General features: G+C 36.8%; 1 protein-coding gene across 1 annotated transcript in view; it reads left to right on the top strand.

The window, feature by feature from the left end:
- The window catches only part of LOC138697459 (DNA topoisomerase 1-like), a 39,326-nt gene extending 19,899 nt beyond the window's left edge, over positions 1-19,427 (top strand). The window contains exons 2-3 of the mRNA XM_069822780.1: positions 6,525-6,997; positions 17,825-19,427. Of these exons, the coding sequence (XP_069678881.1) occupies positions 6,525-6,997; positions 17,825-17,913 (562 nt within the window). The 3' untranslated portion in view covers positions 17,914-19,427. The remainder of the gene's footprint in view (positions 1-6,524; positions 6,998-17,824) is intronic.
- Positions 19,428-21,499: the final 2,072 nt, after the last annotated feature.

Raw genomic sequence — 21,499 nt, 5'->3', positions numbered from 1 at the left:
AAAAATTTAAAAATTTTTTTCCAAAATTTTCCTTAGATTTGAATTTTTTTAAATTCAATGAAGAAGTTTAAAAGAAAACCACTCCATTCATTTTAAAGAGTTAATTAATATGTACCTGCCACAAAAATTTCATGACTCTATCTTCATTAGTTTATGAGATAAGTGTACCTAAGTTTTGAAAAATCAAGGTTACGGGAAAATGCAAAAAACTGAAAACGTGTATTTTGTACTTCACTCACCAATCTAGAACATTCCAGCCCCATACTCATCCTGCTCCTGTGTTTCTTGGTCCTCTCTCCTCCTTTTGGCATTCCTCTTTCTTGTTCTGGCCTCTTTAGTCATTTGCAAAGCAAACTTTTCACCGTCTTCGAAGCGCTTCTTGTCAATGGTGTAAAGGGCAGTTTTTGTATTTGAGCCCACTTCAATGCCCAAACTCTCCAACACATTTAGTCTACTTACACAACCATCATTAAAACAGATGACTGCATCTAATACACCCAGTTTTAAGGTTTTTAAACCCACAAAAACTGTTTTTGGGATGCGCTCCCATATACAATGATTAAAGCTTTCATTAGGGTTTTGTGTATTCCCATGTAAGCATTTTTTCAATAGCTCCTGGTTGCTGAGGTCCCTAAAGATGGGTTTTATTTCATCCATCACAGCTGGAGGCAGTGAATGCTGATGGGAATACTTATTTCCAGTGACTGAAGCTTTATTGTACCCACACCAGCAGTCTTCATCTGTACCTGGAGGACATAACGTGTGATATGGCTCCTCATCTGTGCTATACTTGTGGAAGTATATTGCCCACACTGCTCTTCTCATTTTTTCTACATCTTTTCCAGCATTCCTCCTTATGGCCAGTCCATAATAGGTTTGCAACTGATCTATTGCACTATCTGTTAGCCGCCCTTTCCCTGTTAGCGGTTTACCATCAGAACATTTTTTACCTTTCATGTCTTTACATAATTTTCTTAGTCTTGTTCCCATTCTCTTTTGCACATGTCCACAGCACTCCAGCTTACTTACTTCCACATTCCCATAAACATTTAATTCTTCAACTTTCTTATATCCCTTTGAGTCCCCATCTCCTAAGTAATTCACATACCTGACCTGATATAAATTTTCAGACCTCTGAAAAATTTTTACTACTCCATCGCTCTCCATCCCACCACTGAAGCCATCATAATTTTTCATGCAAACATGTCCAGGCTGGTCTGATTTACAATTATGGCAGAATTTTGTCAAACATTCGACATCAATTACTTTCCCATTGTCTAGTGAAGTTGCAGTGATGACACCATTGAGGGATGTATGGCCTCGCTTCTGCCAGGACCCATCGAAAGCAGCAGTTATGTCCCTACTGTTTTCATTTAGAGCCACTGCTTCTTGTATAGCATTTGTCATAGATTTTTTTGCTACTTCTTCCAGACATTTCAACAGCTGGGAAGTGCAGAAATTAAATTTGGCAGTTGGTGGTGGGAGATCCATTATACCACACAGAGTTTGTGCTGGCTTCCTGCCTCTGCCAATACTTCTCATTCCATATACAAATCTTAAATTTACTTCATAACATTTTGTTTTCCCTACCTTATTGGATGTCATACTTGAAGCAGACTCTTTACACTTATTACAAACAACAGACAGTTTAGTTGCAAGCCCTCGCCTACTATTTTTATTTTCTGTAAGTTCAACACAGTCGACGCCACTACAATACTTACACTGTACAGTTTTCTTCACCAAATTAGATAATAATTGAATGTCCACAATGACAAAACCCTTTGAATATCCCTCATTACTAAAATAAAAGTTGTCATCACACTCTGGTTTTATGTGAGACAATTTTCTTGCAGAAGCTGAATGCACTTCTCTACTGCAGCTAGGCTCTGACAGGTTATGTTCACTTATATTATGTTTGCTTTTACTTACATTACCATTAAACACTGGTTTTCTTTTGCGAAACTTCTTTAATCTGCCCATTTTTACTACACACACACACACACACACACACACTAATAATGCTGAATAAAACTGATGCAAATAACACCACAAAGATTCTTTTTGCAACAAAATTTACACGAGGTTATTCAAAACAAAACAGGAGTGCTTTCCACTGGGCTGTGTTATGCTCTTTGCAGTTTCAGAGTATCCAGAAGCACCAACAACAGCAAAGAAATTTACCCGGTCAAAATATTCCAATAAATAGCCCAGAAATTATAATATATTTAATAAGTTGAATTGGGCATTTAAAAAAGGGGCGTGCAACTACGACGCCATTTTTAAATTCCCTATTTTAGGGCATTTAAACCCAGAGATAGAGAATTTATTCAAGAATTCGAAAACAATGAAAACAAAAAATGACATTTTTCGCCGATTTTCACGTCCTAGTACCCTTAAAGCCAAAAATCAAGCTCGAAAACGGTGGCAGCTTTATGCGGATCCTCAAGCAAAAAGAGCTTTTTATCGGTATCAACGTGCTATCCGAAGAAAATATGAGACTTACAAAATAGATAAGTTTGCCGACACAGTGGAAAACATTAAGCCTACAGGAAAAACCTTCTGGACTTTTACAAAACGAATGCTAGGAAAAACTACCACAAAAAAATCGACACCTATTAAAGACTCAAGTGGTACATTTAATTATGATCCTATTGATAGGCTTGAAGCTCTTGCAAACTCCTTCCAAAATCGATTCTCCTCCCATCATCATTCATCACTACAAGACTTTTCAACAACAATATCACAACATGTACAGTCCATATTACATCGCCCTGAACCTGGAAATACACCTCACGTACGACCACAAGAAATCAAGACCATAATTCGAAACCTAGCACCGAAGAAGACACCTGGCCCGGATAAAATCACACCAGCCATATTGAAGAAATTACCAAAAAGAGCCATAACACATTTAACAAAGATATTCAACTCATGTCTACATCATAATTATTTTCCAACAGCATGGAAAACAGCACATATTATACCAATAGTTAAGCCGGGAAAAGATCCAACATTACCCCAAAGTTATAGACCAATCAGCCTAACCAACTTCATTGGAAAATTTTTTGAACGTATCAATCTGGCACGACTCAAGCCATATTTAACTGCACCAAATGCCATCCAGCATGAACAGTTTGGATTTAAACCTCAACATAGTCCCAGACAAGCACTTCACAGAATAACAACATCCATCCAAAGAGGATTTCAACTTGGACAACATACAGTAGCTACATTTATTGACATCCAGCAAGCTTTTGATACTGTCTGGCACACCGGTTTGTTATATAAACTTCACAATCTTAACATTCCTATAAATTATTTTCAACTTATCTACAGTTATCTTACAGATAAAACCTTCCGTGTTCAAGACGGACGCTATCTCTCTAACGCTCACACAATAACTGCAGGAGTTCCTCAAGGATCGGTTTTAAGTCCAACACTGTACTGTGCATATGTCTGTGATATACCAATTCAATACAAATGTAAACTTATGCTATACGCTGATGATACTGTTATTTATACTAAGCACATAAACATTCAGTTTGCTTGTCTACAAATGCAGGAAGCCTTAAATATCATAACCCAATGGTCCACAAAATGGCGTCTCAAGATAAATGGCTCCAAGTCGCAAGCAGTTTTTACACGAAGATTTCCGCGGCACTTTCAGCCCTTCACCATCCAAAATGAAAATATATCTTTCAAAACTACCGTCAAGTATCTTGGAGTTCTTCTTGATAAGAGACTTACTTTTAAACATCACGTCACACATATTCGTGAGAAGGCCTTCCAAAGATATATGCTTCTCTACTCATTTTTCAAGAGTTATACGTCTTTAAATGTCAAAACAATACTGTACAAAGTATTAATTCGATCCTACATGACATACTGCTGTGAAATACGGGCTCAAGCACATACCCGACATCTTAAACGACTCGACGGACTTCAACGAGCCATCTGTAGAACCATCACTGGAGCGGACTATCTCATCCGAAATAGCCAACTGTATGATGATCTTGGGATACTATACTTTTCAGATTATATCAAAACTCTTCGTACAAAATTTCTAGCATCCATCCACAACCATCCAAATCCACTAATAAGTAAAAATATACCAGTTCCTCATACATGACCGTATCAATTTGCTCACTCTACTATTGGTAGATAACGTTGCCTTGAAATATTTTAGGTTATAACTTATCATATGATCTCCTACAATTCTTTCAAAAGGAAAGGGTCAAATTCGACCTGGTACTTATGAAGAGTCATTGGAGAGAAAAAAAATGCCTACCCACTTCACTTTACTTGATTCGAGCTCCGCATATTGCGGATAGATGGCAGGACTGTTTGTGTCCATAATCCAGACCAAATCAACAAGTTCCCTTCGTACTCTGGTTACACATCTTGCATATACAAAGATAGGTTTCGTTAGTTTAGGTTTTTATTAATCAATTCCGCGCATGCGCAGCTTCATCTCACAGCCAAGTTCTTCCTGTCATGAGCTGCATGTCTTTCCGACGACAAGGGCGAATTAAAGTGTGGTACACTGGCGTTCAAAAATACCTGAGCCCTACTAATCAATAATTTGTGATTTTTTTAGTTATTACCAGATACAGCATCTTGACTGCAACACGAAGTAGCCTATACACTGAGGTTTCGTTGCTAGTGGCAGAAGATGGAGGTACACAGAAATATCAAAACTCAAGGAGAGTTGTTTACTGTTGAATATGTGTTGACCTTGTAGTTCAGAATCAGGCATTGATCTTTGAGTTTTAATATTATACAACTACGTTGGCCATCTAATGAACATAAACACTGCTTGCAAGGAACGATGGGTTATATAAGAACATATTTTATAGAAAATTTAATAGCTAAATAATACAAAATTAAAATAATCTAAATACATCTGTCTTGTTTAATGCAGTTATGTTATCATAAGATATTTTTAAATAATTTTGCCTTAATGTTATATAGATTGGCAACTTTTTATTTGTGTATTTTTCAATAAATACTTTACATGGAGATTTTGTAGTTTAAAGAACAGGATGTCAGCCTTTACCATACTCTCACACAAATCCAGTTAAAATTGTGATTGTTTGTTTGAAGTGAAATTACCTGTTGGCAGATCTTCACTTTCGTTTCTCGATGCAAGGATTCCATTTTCTGTGTGTTTTCTAGTGTTACAATGTCTGTGCATATATTGACGTTTGTCATCCCGCATGTTTACACTTGCAAGTAATATATTTCCCATTCACTTCAAAACACTCGCCTCCAAATTCTGTCACAAATTGATGCTTCTTAGATCCTTTTTTCTTAGTCATGATGTACTACAGATGCACTATCTATGCAGATAAGTAGCGTACTGACGGGTAGTTACAAACTTCATGGGTGTCGTGGTGAACAAACAGTTGTTTATTTCATAGTGTTCCTCCCTACATAGTAGTCTGTTGTGTACATGTGCCGTTCTTGCAGATATACACAAGCTTATGCTCCAGCATTCAGTTAACTTGCATGCACAGTGTTGCCCTCAATCGGTCCCCAAGATGCTATGACTGGTTATTTACTTCCTTTCGCGCCCTGGCTACTCATTGCACCAAGCAGCTATGACGCCAGTTGCGCAGAAGGCATGTTTTATGATTAGCACTTTACAGATTCGACGAACGGACTATAGTGAGTGAAAAATAAATAATTATTGGAATGCCACAGGGGAACCGGACTATCCGGGGAAACCCTGTTTCTCCTGGATTCCGGCCTTGCCCAACAAGTATTATAAGATCTGGATGGAGCGTAATGAAATGTATAGACTTCGCATACTATACATATACAGGGTGTTTTGCAAGTATAAATACGAACTGCAATGATGAGTAGAGAACAATGAAACAAGGCTACATGTCCTACTAAACATAGGGCCGGAAATAGCCGTTTCCGAAATCTATGTGGTTTTATTATGTATCGTTAGTACAGGTGCTCTGGGGTAACATAACAGCCTATATGCACTGAATGAGGAGAGCGTTATAACATTAAAATTATAATCATAGTTCGTGATAAGACAGGCATCAGCACGTTTCTTCAATGACAATCGTACACGTTCGAACATTCCTGGCGTGTAAATATTTCCAAACAAAAAATCCAGAGGACCTGGGAGGTCATGGTGTTAGTAAGCCACGGCCGATACACCTGTTGTGGAGCATATGTGTAAAAACTCGTAAACGAGCAAATTAAAGTGAGCCGGAGTACCATCATGCATAGCAACTGTCTTTCCCAAAGAGGACATCATCCAGAGATCGCGTAGCTATTGTTGCAAAGATGGATGTACGCACGACCATTAAGTTTGGTGACCACAGTGATGACATATCTCGGAAGCTGTTGGTTTCCGGATGTATGTTTATTAGAATTGTTTGTCTTGTTTCATTGTTCTATAATCAATCCTGCAGTTTGTATCTATAAATGTGAAGCATAAGACATATTGATATAATGTAAAGCAGAATACGTTACCTTCTCTTAATGTGTGTATTCATTTCCATCAGATTGCAGTCCCATTTGCTGCTATTCATGACAGTTGTCTTGTTGCTGGTTGGAGAATCATGTGTAAATGGAAAGGGCGGCAGGGGAGGAAGAGGAGGAGTTGCAAGAGGTGGAGCTGCAGGCAGAAACACAAATGTAGCAAGAAGCGTATACTCCAGCGGTCACTCTAATGCTCACAATCACCCTGCGTATACTAATGGCCATGTTGCAAACTCTGGCCAAGCAAGTACCCAAACTCATGCTGCCGCTTCAGATCAACAAGGTTTGCTTACTTCTCAGACTGATATTACTGGGAAGGATGGGCACACATCCACTTCTAAGAAAAGTAAATCCAGTGATCAGAAACGTCTTAGCTCTCAAGCGGACCATACCGCTAAGGACAAGCCAGATAAGAAACCACAAGGCTCTGAAACAGATTTCACAAACCCTGACCAACATCAGACATCACGTAGAAAGATTCATAAAGAACGCAAAGGTAAGTGAACAAAAAATCATAATATATGTCTTTGTATTTTTCCTATAATTCTACTAGAGCATTCGAAAATTACTAGCAACAGTGCTCAGGATCAGGAATCCCAGTGATGATAGCCAAAAACTTGTAGGACGTGGCGAAGAAATAACTTTTACATAGTAGAATCGCTTACATTCTACTCGACCGCAAGGGCTTTGATATTGATATTGCGTTTATACGACGCGTTCGCAGACAATCGATTAATGATATCGACACACATCTACCTACTGGCACAGTCTAATACATACAGTCGTGCAACTTCAACACTTTTTTTGCCAACATTCGCGACACTAGCGCCCAAGCGGCAGGTAAGGCACAGGTCATAGGGTTGATACAGTCATCACGTGCTTTTAAGGTATGCGAAATGTTATAATAACATTTTAATGCGTCGGAATAAATGCAATGTGTGCAGTGCTGTAAATTGCAGTAACAGCAAGTTTAAATCTCCGAATTTTTCGTTCTTCAGATTCCCTAAAGACTAAGAGTGTATAACAGAAAATCATAACTTAGTCATAACCAAGAATCCACATTGTAGGTAGCCTATAAAACATTTATTAGTTATCAGTTACCTATTTGTATGTCAGGAAGGACAGTTTAAATTAAAACAAAGTAAATACCTGTTACAGTAGTATCTTATTTTGTTGCAGAGATCATTGTGTAAATGTGTAACCGTTCCGATTTTGGATAATGTATCTACAGTTTTTAATGCAAGTAATTCCATAATTTTTGTATTCGTGTTTTTTTTCTTTATTTTTTTTTTTCAAAGGTTGAATGCTATGTAGGATTCAAGTAGGGATCATGGTGTTAATTTTTTTTCAAGAATTCATGGAGTATTGTAATCCTTTTGCAAAATATTCATTTCTTGAATAAATCCAGACTGTGTCAATACATTTCTGATGTGTTGGTGTAGATTAATGTGGCAGACGTATTAAGTTCTCAAGAAATAAAAGAGTTTTTTTTTTTTAATTTAATATAAAATAGCAATCTTTTCTGTAATAATTTGCATCACTGTTATAGGTGTTGGTTTTACAGTTCCAGTGATTATTTATTGAAAATAAAAGTACATTTTCTGAGGTAGGCCTCATTGAAGTTAAAATTTTTTCAACAAAATTGTGTGTTCATTTATTTGTTCTCACCTACGTCATATTAACAGTAAGTGCATGTAAATTACGTACTATATAGGTAGGATAAGTTAAAATTAAACCTATGTGTGAAAACTGGAAATGTAATGTAAAATGCGGTAAACTTGCCATAAAAAAATTAAACCATAATATCAGCACTATTTGTGACTCAAAATAATAAAGAAAATACCGGTTCTTAAGAAATGGAAAAAATAATGAACTTTATCAATCAGTGTCTATCATATTAAGGTTTAAATCCTCTCCTTTTTTATTTTCAAGTTTACCTCAGCGGTCAAGTTTACCCCAATTTGCGGCATGGAAAACAGTTAGTTTCTCAGGAAATAGGGAGAGGAGTTCACCACGCGATGTACCCTACGAGATATGCCCTACAATTTTGAAGCTACTAATTTTGACTCTTCTCACAGGAAATACAGAGTTCCAGTGATGCATAAATACAGAGTGTTTAAAAAAATACGGGGCATAATTTCAGGTATGTATTTCCCACATGTAGACAATCAAAATAGTTCATTACAACATGTGTCCGGAAATGCTTTGTTTCCGAGTTACGGCCTTCACAACATTGAAATTCACCAGAACGTTTTTCTTTCCGCAGGTCGTTGCCATCAAAGAAGACATTAAGAGGGCACTCTGACAGTTCATTTCGAGGCAAAGGTTACATTCAGTGTTGTGTAGGCGTTAGACTGTGCGACATGTATTCAAATCAAGAGCTGGCAGAGATACACTTCATGTACGGTAAGGCGGACGGCAATGCTGCGCTGGCTCGTCGTTTGTACCAGGAGAGGTACCCACAGCGACAATGTCCAGATCGGAAGACATTTGTACGTCTCCATTACCGTCTGTGCGAGTATGGAAAATTTAACTCTCCTGGTTTAGGAAGGGGACGACCAAGAACTACAACTCCAGAAGTACAGGAGGAGATTCTGGAGGCTGTGAACATGACTCCTCCTATCAGCACACGAAGGGTAGCGTTGCAAGTCAATGTTCCTCATACGACTGTCTGGAGACTGTTGAAAGTGTATCAATTGTATCCTTATCATTTGCAACGTGTACAGGCCCTGTCACCAGCAGATTACCCTGCACGAGTTAGGTTCTGTCAGTGGTTCTTGCAGCAGTGTGGTGTAAATCCGAACTTTCCTGTCTTAGTATTATTTACAGATGAAGCACAGTTCACACGCGATGGCATAACAAATTGCCACAATCAGCATGTATGGGCGTATGAAAACCCACGTGCAACTGTTCCATCTCATCACCAGGTGAGGTTCTCCCTCAACATGTGGGCCGGTATCATTGGTGATCGATTAGTTGGACCCCATGTACTTGTAAACAGACTTACGGGGCAGGCGTACACAAACTTCCTGGAAAACACCATACCTCACGTTTTAGAAGACACTCCACTGATCAATCGTCAACACATTCACTTCTTGCATGATGGCGCTCCTGCACACTTCAGTCGTACAGCTCGCCGGTACTTGGATCGAAGGTTTCCTGATCGATGGATAGGTACAGGTGGCGCAATTGCTTGGCCTCCACGCTCACCTAATCTGAACCCTCTCGATTTCTACTTGTGGGGCCATTTAAAATCATTGGTTTATTCGTCTCCGGTGCCTGATTTGGAATCCCTTCGGAATCGAATTGTGGCATGTTCTGAGGACATACGCAATACTCCTGGAGTTTGGGATCGTGTTCGCAGGTCAATGAGACATCGATGTGAGGTCTGTATTCAAGCAGGAGGTGGACATTTTGAACATCTTCTGTAATGACAACGACCTGCGGAAAGAAAAACGTTCCGGTGAATTTCAATGTTGTGAAGGCCATAACTCTGAAATGAAGCATTTCCGGACACATGTTGTAATGAACTATTTTGATTGTCTACATGTGGGAAATACATACCTGAAATTATGCCCCGTATTTTTAAACACCCTGTATATTTAGGAATTAATTGAATTAACCGTCAACGTACGAACATTATATTATTAACAAACCATGATACGTGATCAGGGCCATGATTCAATTGTAAGGACCAGAAAGAATTAAGTTTATTCCCAGCTTCTCAAACTTGTAGATTAATTGCGTGTGAAATTCTTCTAGGACTCTAAAGTAAAATTAATAAGAACCATATACACTTACTGTATAGCATAAAAATATAAAATAAATTACGCAAAACCCGTTTTCTGCTGTGTTATCATTGCCTGCCGCTAGAGGGCTACTGTTGCGCCAGCTGTCAAATGTTGGCATATTTTATACGTATGAGCAGGGCTGGGCAGTATTTGAAATACGTATTTGAAATACATTTGTATTTTGTAATTTATTTGTAAAGATTTTCGAAAGTATTTTGTATTTCAAATACTCAAAATAATTATTTCTTCTTCTTGTTCTTCAGGTTTTGGATTTCGATTTGAAGATTGAATTTTTGTCTTATTTGCCTACCCATTTCAGTTGTGCTAGCCACACGCTTAGTTTTCTTGCCACAACTGATTTCCTTAATGCCATGAAGAAATCTCAAACAGCATCAAGGATCCAGCTAAATGTTTAGCATTATGGAATGCGTCTAGGAGACTCAAATACTCGAAATTATATCGGATGTCTTTAAATATAAGTTTCCTTGCCCAACTCGATGGAATTCTCTTTATGACTCAATCTCTCAAATATTGCAATTCAAACATTATACAAACAGTATATATGAAAAACTGGGATTGCCAACCATCAAAGATGTTGAGTTTCAGTACCTTGAAGAATATTGTGCTATTCTGAAACCCATTGCCGTAGCCCTTAATTTAATGCAAATGAGAAGACGTGCTATTACGGCCAACTTTTGTCCACATTAATTTCCCTTAAAAACAGATTACATATTCTGTTACCCAGTAATCTACGCCATCTATTCCAAGTAACTTCAATCCTAATAAGTTCACTTTCATCAAGATTAAAAGTGATGTTTGATCTGATCCCAGAAGAAAATTGAGCTATTTTGGCAGCTTGCTCCACCCATCATTGAAGATGAGATGGCTACCTGACATTTCCTCACTAATTGATAAGAAGAGGACACAGAATATGTGTTGTGAAATCAGCTGAGCAGTTGTCTGCTACATCTTTGGTCAGTTCAGATGATTAAGACGATGAAAACAATTTTTATGTTTTCAACTCAAGTAAAACAGACTTTGAAAAGCAAAAAGAAAAGAACTTGTCTGCTGTGGAGTATGAGCTCATACAATTCTTCAATGGCAAAGGGACAACCCTATGCACTCTAGAGAATTACCTAACAGTGAAACAATCTTTTATAAATATAATACAAGTTTGTGTTCCTCTACGCCTGTAGAAAGACTGTTCTGATTTGCAGGATTTATTCATTCACAAGCAAGGGGATCCTTATCTTATGAACATTTGAGGAACTGGTTGTTTTTCAAAGGGAGCAGTAATTATTCAGATGTAGCATAATTTCATTGCTGACTGGAAAAAGAAGAAGTTCAGTTACAGTGTTTATATAAAACTTCGAGGTAAAATGCTTTTAATGTTAATACAATATTTTGGATTTTCAGTAATATTCTTATTCCTTTAGGCCTATATATTTTATCGAGTATTTGAAATACAAATGTATTTTGAGTATTTGAAATACAAATAGCCTATATTTTGGTTAATTTTTTAAAAGTATTTCGTATTTGTATTATTTTCAAATACAATTATTTGAAGTATTTTGTATTTGTATTTGAAATACTTGGATGTCAGTATTTTGCCCAGCCCTGCGTATGATTTGCGCGACTGTATATATTAGACTGTGCTACTGGTGTACACTGGAGTTCAGAGATGTCTGACTTCCAATTTTCTGATAGGATAAGCGAATTTTCTAACCACAAGATAAGTCAGAACTAAATATATGTTTCCACTAGTTCTCAATAGGTGGCACTATTATTGGGACGACTAAAAATGTGTTGTGGAAAATGATAATGTGGATTAAGCACAAATTATTCTCATAATAGACAATATCAGCGGTTTCGCGCTAAACCCAGTGTTATTTTACAATCAACAGAAGGGGGTGAAATTCTGAATTCTATAATGCGAGTATATTTAGGCTATGTACGATTGGCGACACTGATTATCTTCGCCATCTATTCATAAAAGTAATAAGGAAACCACACTTACACCAACAAATTAGCGATCACTATCCATTATTAGGAGTCAAGTATCTTTGAACGCAGCTACAGGATGTGATTCAGCAGGCAGTGTTTACAGTATTCGGTAAAATGGCTGATGCTGGCTATGTTGTATCTGCGACAAATGAGACAATCCGACTCTTTTAGACAAAAGCAGAACTTGAAAGTGGACTGAACGATGCACCTGTTTATTAATAAGAGGATTGTGAAAGGGAAAAATATTCTGGTTCAAAGTGTTGGTATAGTTTCCTACAAATATTTACTTCACATAACCTACAAATTTGCACTTAGGACTTCTTGAACATACAAGAAACAGCAGATATTATGTTCATCAGTACCAAGGCTTCTATACTCTCAATAGGTTATCTCGTTTTTCAATAGCCAATCAAATAGCTAGTTGGCTGATGACGGGTGAAGAGTCCATGCTGATTGGTCCTTTATTTTCAATGATAAGCGTGCATTATAAACATAATCGCCTCAAATAAAAACATTACAAGGAATATGAACCAAGTGTGTACATATCATGGAATGAAATAAATACCGTACGTTGAAAGTGTTTATACCGTGTATATAAAAGCTGTACTTACATTTGTCACTGCATTATTTTTCTGTATTTCTTAACAATTCGTCTGCTCTCAGTGTCTGACGTCCGTTTTCGTCTGCTAGTTTCCAGTCTTGTGTTCACAAACTAGAGTCGTATAAAGAACCTAGTTTTGACCGTACAATCAACAATAAAATTTCACGTGGAACGTTATGTACGAACATTGCCACATATTCTTTGGTTCTTTTTATAATATTCCGCCAAGATGGTAGGGTTTTTGTTTAAATGTATGTTTATAAAAATTCTAACATTGATTGATTTTAATATCTCATTCTAAAGTTTGGAAAAAGGCGCATGTACCGGTAATGAAATGTCAACAACACGTTCATTTACAATAATCATTATAATTCAACAATGAATTGTCACTGAAGGCTATTATGATTAACGCACTGATTATGCCATAATGACAAAATGTCGTAAATCGTTAATATAAAATCAACATAATGAGATATATAGTGAAAAAACATCACTAGTATCAGTCGTTAACCCTCCACCCCTTTGATTTGCGATTGTTAGTATAAGTAGCATGATTATTTTATTAATTGTAAGTTATGTAGGCTACGACCCAGCAGAGATTACAAAAGAGAGAAAATAATTTATAGGTTAACATACATGAACCTAATCTAATTACACAAAGATGGTATTAACATAGGCTACTTATACAGGCCTATGTGATTTATTTAAACTTACCTGTAGGCTTTAACATTCTCGGTCGTTTCGACTTTATTTTCATTAATGCTGCTCGAAAATCAGGAACAAAATCGTCATCTTTAAAATGATCAGAGCATACTGTGCTTGTATCAAGATTGAATTTATCCTGTCTTTTGCACGCAATTATTCATTTTTTCTAATTCCTAAATCTTTAGGAATGGTATTTTTATCGTTAGAATTGTTGCATACCGTAACAGCGCACCTTTGACCTGGCATAATTCATTTTAAACAACATAAACAAGAAAAAACACGAGATACTGCTTTGAAGCATTTGAGAGTTGGCGCGCTTAGCTATCTTGTGACGTCAGAATCCCTCTCCTTTCCCCGTCAATCCCTCGCCAGCAAGCTCGATAATAATGCAACCTGTGAGAAGTTTAGAAGCCTTGCATCAGTACAACTAAACAGAACATGTCAGGCGTCATGGATACGAGTGACATAAGAAGACCAAGTGTGATAGGTCTACTCATAAAGAAGACACTCTGATACTGAAGATTCGAAACGCATCCCTGTTTTGAAGAAAAACTGAACATAAATTATGTTCAAACTACCTTGTTGCCACTGTTACCAACATATCGCCCTACAATCTCGCTAACTTTTCAACAAAAAGTAGCTAAATCTCTCTAAAGTTTGTTAAAAAAATCCCCAGAAATGCCGCTAAAAATCTATACTAATAATAAATCTGTAGCCGAAATTTTTCTGGTAATTTTCGATTTTCCAAAAATAATTGGTCCTGACATATGTAATTAACCACCCTGAAACCGAAAATCGCTTTTTTGAAATTTTTGTTTGTATGTCTGTCTGTCTATCTGTATGTTTGTTACCTTTTCACGCGATAATGGCTGAACGGATTTCGATGAAAATTGGAATATAAATTAAGTTCGTTGTAACTTAGATTTTAGGCTATATGGCATTCAAAATACATTACTTAAAAGGGGGGGGGGTTATAAGGAGGCCTGAATTAAATAAATCGTCGACCTGGTTGGCGAGTTGGTATAGCGCTGGCCTTCTATGCCCAAGGTTGCAGGTTCGATCCCGGGCCAGGTCGATGGCATTTAAGTGTGCTTAAATGTGACAGGCTCATGTCAGTAGATTTACTGGCATGTAAAAGAACTCCTGCGGGACAAAATTCCGGCACATCTGGCGACGCTGATATAACCTCTGCAGTTGCGAGCGTCGTTAAATGAAACATAACATTTAACATTTTAACAATTAAATAAATCGAAATATCTCGCTTATTATTGATTTTTGTGAAAAATGTTACATAACAAAAGTTTCTTTAAAACTAATTTGCGATAAGTTTTATTCCATGAAAAATTTTGATAGGACTGATATTTAATGAGATAAATGAGTTTTAAAATTAAAATAACTGCCATCTAAGGCCGTGTAATGAATTAAAAAAACAAATGACTTCGTCTATAAGGGGCCTTGGACAACAACAATCGAAAACTATGAGAGATAGCCTACAGAGAATGTTTCTGTGTTTGTATGAAGTAATATCGGAAGCCAAATTAATCGATTTGTATAATTAATTATTATTTCACCATTGGAAAGTGTAGTTTCTCTAGATGGACATAATGCTATAATGTTATTACAGTAACTTCTAATATAATATAATATAATATAATATAATATAATATAATATATAGTATAATGTAAGTTATTTGAAGGGTTCAGAACCATAGTGGGCCAAGCGCCATTTACTGAATACGTAGAAAACAAGGGTTAAAATTAAGTTACTACCATAATTCAATGGAAACCTATAACAAGTAAAATAAAATATACACATTAAATCTAAATGATGTCAATCTTCATTAATCTAAGGTTGCATAATAAAAATTAAGAAACATGTTAAAGGAATTGTCATTGCACCAAATGAGTGTCTCTGGACCAAAATGATCTCAGTTTAATTATTTGGATGCAATTTAAATTAAGTAACATATTAAACGATTTATCCTTCTATCAAACACGAATGTTCCCTGGATCAAATGTCCTATTTTAATTATGTAATTACTTTATATTTATTTCTAACGGGTGCAGCGGAGCGCACGGGTACGGCTAGTTAATGATAAATATCACTACATAAAAATAAGAAAAATATACATATACGGAGGAAAATATAATTTCCTCGTCATCACCCTCTTCTGCGGAGTCTGATTGTATTGTTGACGGCTGTGATATTGAAGTGGAAGGTGTGGAAACACAGCTGACTGTGAATACACTGCACCAGATCCAATCATTTACACTACACTTTCTGGTAAATTGTAAGTGTGGAAATATTTAACCAAGCGTTTGACCACAATTTTTTTTTTTTGTAAAATCTAACACTTTTTAAATCTTATATATTAAAAATATATTAAAACCAGCAAAAACTACAGTCTCATTTGCTTCACACGAACTGTCGGCACAAAATTTCAAAATTCAATTGCCTCGGGTCGGTTCGGAGTGGAAAATCTCCGCGTTGCGGGGAAGAACCAAGAATTAGCTGGAGCTTGCGACTCGTCACGTGCCAATCAAAGTTGCCACCGTTTATCGGTGTTGGAGCAGTAGCATTGAGAGAGAGACCTAACCCATGAGAATCATTGAATCAGCACTTTCACCCCTGATCGTGATCACTGATCACAAATATATGAGATCAGGGCTTTCACGTATGAATCATTAGACGACTCAGTCATGCACCCGTGCCTCTTCTAAACCTAAGAAGTGCATAACTTCAGTTGAATGTTTTAGCTTAAAAGAGAGGAAAAAGTGGAAGAATATAAAAATAAGCAGAAAAATCGCTAATCGTATTTTACAAAATTTGTCGCCGAGACTGATTCAAAATTCCCTAGATTTAGCGACTTATCGCTAAATATGGCAACACTGCTTATTGCAAGAACAGCGATTTGTGCAACTTATAACTAAAACCCGGAATTTTAGGTGCTAAAAGTTAAGAATGACACTGAGTGTAGATGAATAGATGTGGTGTCCGTGAGGAGGGTTTTAAGCCTAGTTCACAGAGTCCATATAGACAACACAGTCACAAGGACTGGGTAATGAATCATGTAAACCGTGCACTAATTTCTAAGTGGTAGTTAAGAGGATTAGATGCCTTTAACGGTACCAAAAGGAAAATACTGAATTACAAGAATGACGTGTCAAAGAAGTGGGGGCATGGCTTCTATTCTATAAACTATACCGAGGAACAATATTAACTTTTAGCACCTAAAATTCCGGGCTCTACTTATAGCATTCATTCATTCATTCATAGTGTTCTACCCAAGGTTAGGTCTTTCACTGTAAACCCAGCATTCTCCAGTTTTTTCCTATTTTCTGCCTTCCTCTTAGTCTCAGCACATGATCCATATATCTTAATGTCGTCTGATATCTTCTTCTGCCCCGAACTCTTCTCCTGTTCACCATTCCTTCCAGTGCAGTGCATTCTTCAGTAGGCAGTTTCTTCTCAACCCAGTGACCCTGCCAATTCCTTTTCTCTTCCTGATCAGTTTCAGCATTATTCTTTCTTCACCCACTCTTTCCAGCACAGCTTCGTTTCTTATTCTGTCTGTCTATTTCACACGCTCTATATTCGCATTTCAAATGCTTCTAGTCGCTTCACTTCACTTCGTCGTAATGTTCATGTTTCTACGAGTATCTCATACAATGTTCCACTCTACACAAAGCACTTCACTAGCCTCTTACTTAGTTCTTTCTCCAGAGATACGCAGAAGATAATCGCTATGGCAATGCTACATTATTTGGAGGAACAATAGTACCACAATTTCTTTGAAGAACTTGATTCATAAACGTGTTAAATTGGCGTTCCATTCTTCCAAAAAAAAAAAAAAAAAAATGGAACTTAGCCCCTATTGCAGGCAAATACTATCCACTTTAGCCCTTTTTCAAAATCAGGAATTCATTTTATATTTTATGTTCCAGATGCATTTGTGGTTTCTTTTACATATTCTGTGTGGTTAGAAGTACCGTATGTAGGCCTATTGGTTTTTTCTTTCAAATCATATGTCATGGAAATAAACACTTTTTCAATCATATTTCAGAGTATTTGTTTTGGTGCATAGCACTCTGAAATTAGTATTCTTCTAAAAATTAACTACTTTTTCGTGCTATACACTAATCGAAATTTTATAAATTAATATGCATGTACATAAACATTATTATTTTATAAATTTTGTAGTAATTAGAATTTATTTTTCAGATAAGGATGGAAGTAATGGATCACGTTCGAGACGCAACCGAAAAGGACACAAGCATACAACAACAACTCCATTCCCATTATTCATATAAATAAATCTCCGCTGAACTAAGCTGTACAAGCAAAAAAATGTAACTCGTTTATTTCACAATGCATTAAAAAAGAGAGGCAAAAATTTAGTTCTGGTTTGTAGGAGATCGACCTGAGTCACTACAATTTTCATAAGAACAAAACCGAGCTGACAGTGCAAAATATTTCTCGTGGGATCATAATTCAAGATGGTGGAAGTCCATCCAATACGGACCAGTGAACAGTAAGATTATCAACGATAATAAAATCAGAAATAAGAATGCTGGAAGGACACTATGATAACGCGCGTTCGCATATGACAAGAATAAATTATTGTTTTCAAGAAACCTAGCAGCGAATGTAGGCTATAAGTACGCCTATTGTTTAGGTTCCATTAGTCACTATAGGCGTTTGTGTTCGTACCTTTCAAGAGAATTTGCAAATGAAGCAGGTTCGTTTAAGCAAAGAATATGACGAACACTGCGAAAAGTGGTTCAATAAAAACAGAACAACTTCCTTAGCTATAGACAAGAGGGCTGTAATAGCCCTCTTGGCTATAGATGACACCAGAAGATTGATCAAGCATTGTAACAATGTATTAAAAGCACACCAACATTTATTGCAACATAGACTAAGGCTAAAAAAAAGTCATAGACATTTCGCAGCACGCGCTACGAGCGTACTAAGCTAGCCCCGGCTAACCACTGGTTACTTGTACAGAATTCAAATCATATCCTATCGCTAACACTGGTTTATGAATACGAAAAACGCTGATCATCCACCGGAAACCCGCGCTAAAAATGTCTATGAATACGGCCCGAAGACTTTAGTCGGGCCGACCGTTGCCACGACGTCGCGCGCAAATTTCTATACAGAACGATAGTGTTGCCAATTTAACAATTTTAATGCTAAATATAGCGATTTTAACCGTTTTTCGGGGACAATTTGTTTCATTCTTCCTCTTGTTTAAATATAGATTTAGCAACTATTTCAATACCCTCTAGCGACAAATAATTCCTCTATTGATAATATTATTAAGGAATCTAGCGACTTTTGAACTACTATTTGGCGATTTTCCGGACACTTCAGTTGGCAACAATGTGGAACGATCATTGTCGAAATTGTTATCGACTTGTTACAGTCGCGGGGAAATCATGAGTCGATTGTATCTTCAAACGGCGGCAGGCAGTGTCGAGCGCCAGAAGTTATGTTAATTTAAACGATATTACGCGAGTGATGCATCGATTCGACAAACGTCGCTCAGTCTTTCAGTCTAAAACTTCATCATTTATATACAGTATAAGGGTTGTAACAATTGTAATTAATCTGAAATCGCAATTAACACTTTAGAAAAGAATATGAACGAGCTTTATTACATGTTTTATACACTAATTTTTATGTTACAATAAGCTCAGCATCAATAAATAGCAGAGACAATGTATTATGCGTGCAATAATCACAGTCTCTGTAAGATTTTCTTTTTAATTTAAATATTGTATATTATATTCTGGTTAATAAACTATTATATATTTGTGAATTCAGGTTTCTTTCAGTGGTTATTTGGCGACGCTTTATCATATGCTATGGCTATCTAGCATAGGCGGAGAGAGAACCTTTTCCTTGGGAAGGGAGGCAAAGCAAAACCATAAAATCCCAATTTAACGAGATTGTGGGGGGCATCATTTATCTTCTCCCCCCGTTATAGCTTGACCTTGGTACAGTATAACGGAATATGATCATTTAATAAAGGTATTGTAAAATAAAGTAAAATTTTAACAAAATATACAATTTTACTTTTTTCCTCTTGTACAGAGGAGGAATCTGAAGTATTCCACTGCAGCCTGAGGCTTATTGTGCTTACCACTCCTACTCTGTGAATGATTAGGTAGCCAAACAGCCACGCTCTTGTACAAGTACAGCACGCCACACAGTGAACTTAACCCAGGCTGTTGTATGGATGATATGTGAATTAATGATGGCGAAATGAGTCCGAGGTCCAACATGAAAATTAGCCGGCAATTCTTCAATTGGTTGAGGAAAACCCCCAACCAAGTAACTTGTCCAAACAGCTTGTTTCATAGCCAGACATGTTAACCATTACTCCACAGTGGAGGACCAATTTTACATTTACTTTATCTGTTTATTTAAAAAAAGCAAGATATCATATGAAATGTGAATTATAATTATTTTATTTAATCTCGTCTTTAAGTTTACACATTATACCTGGGTCACTTTTCTTTTTTCTGCATTGTTGTGCAGTGTGTTATTCATATTTCTTCAAGTGGCTGCTTGAACACCTGCAGAGTTCTAACACATCAGTACAGGATGTTACAAAAAACATTACAGTGCTTCCATTCCTCAAATGGAGTTATAGAAATTCTTATAGCCTACATTCAGAAATTTAAAATAAATATTATAGCCCAGACACATGGTCTGAAGACAGTAATTCGTCAATTTAAGCACAGAGACTTAATCATAAACAAAAGCAGGAAAAATCTTTTGAATTCAATATTTTCTAACGTTAATAGAAAGAAAGAAAAAAAAAAAGATTTCGGCCAAGTTTGGGTGGACAGTACCCCCCCCCCCCATAACTCCGCCTATGCTATCTAGCATCTGAGTGAAATGAAGGTGATGTCAGCAAAACGAGTCCAGCGCTGAAATTTACCCAGCATTTGCTCATAATAATGAGTTGTGGGAAAACTCCGGAAAAAAAAAAAAAAAAAACCATCAGGAAACTTGTCACAACCAGGATTTCAATCCGGGTCTGCTCGTTTCACAGTCAGACATGCTATGAATTTAGAAGTAATATCGCTCTTATCTGAGAGCACTAGCACAGAGTAAAAATTAGCTAATGTATTTTTTCAGTAATTTCATTAATGTCATGGTTTCTATAACAAATATATAGGGACAATGTTTTTTGGCAACAGCAATAGGCCTACACGCAAAATTTTCCACAATGACTTTCTTTGTTATATTTACTCTACTAGGTACCTAGAATATCATATTCAAAGAAAACGAACTCGCAAAATTTGGTTCATAGTGCGAAATATGCAGTGATGTAGTCGGGCCAGGGTGTCGCCCTAGTACTTTTTTAAACCAGAAAATTACAAAAAAAAAATGCTGTATATTTAATTTGTGAGAATTATAACGGTCAGTTTAAAGTAAAAAATAGCAGCTTTCCACTTGTAATTATTGTCTTGCAGCTTGAAAGAATTTACAACCCTATTGTTCACGTGCTTCCAAGAAAAGCAAGTAAGGGTGGGTGTGGTACTGTTAAGCCATCAATGCCAATAGGCGAGACAGCGATGGCCAGTGGTCTTGAAGGATCAGAACAGGAATTATGGAAATTGATATCATTGAAAACTACAAAAGGAAGTGACGGAATGGATAGAAACATTGGCATAAAGGGGTATGAGAGTTAATAGGAAGAAAAGTCAATTTATGATGGTTACAAGGACGGAGGAACAGGTGTAAAATATAGAGATCATGTGCTCAGGACCAAAATTAGAACAAGTTGAGTTCTACAACTACCTTGGAACCCGAATACACCGAACAGGAAAACTCCAACTAGAAGTCCATAACAGGGTCCAGAAGGCAACCTCGGCATAC

This window comes from Periplaneta americana, chromosome 1, assembly GCF_040183065.1.
Source record: "Periplaneta americana isolate PAMFEO1 chromosome 1, P.americana_PAMFEO1_priV1, whole genome shotgun sequence".
Lineage (NCBI taxonomy): Eukaryota > Metazoa > Arthropoda > Insecta > Blattodea > Blattidae > Periplaneta > Periplaneta americana.
Note: the sequence above shows the minus strand (reverse complement) of the source record. Positions and strands in the feature narration are given on the sequence as shown.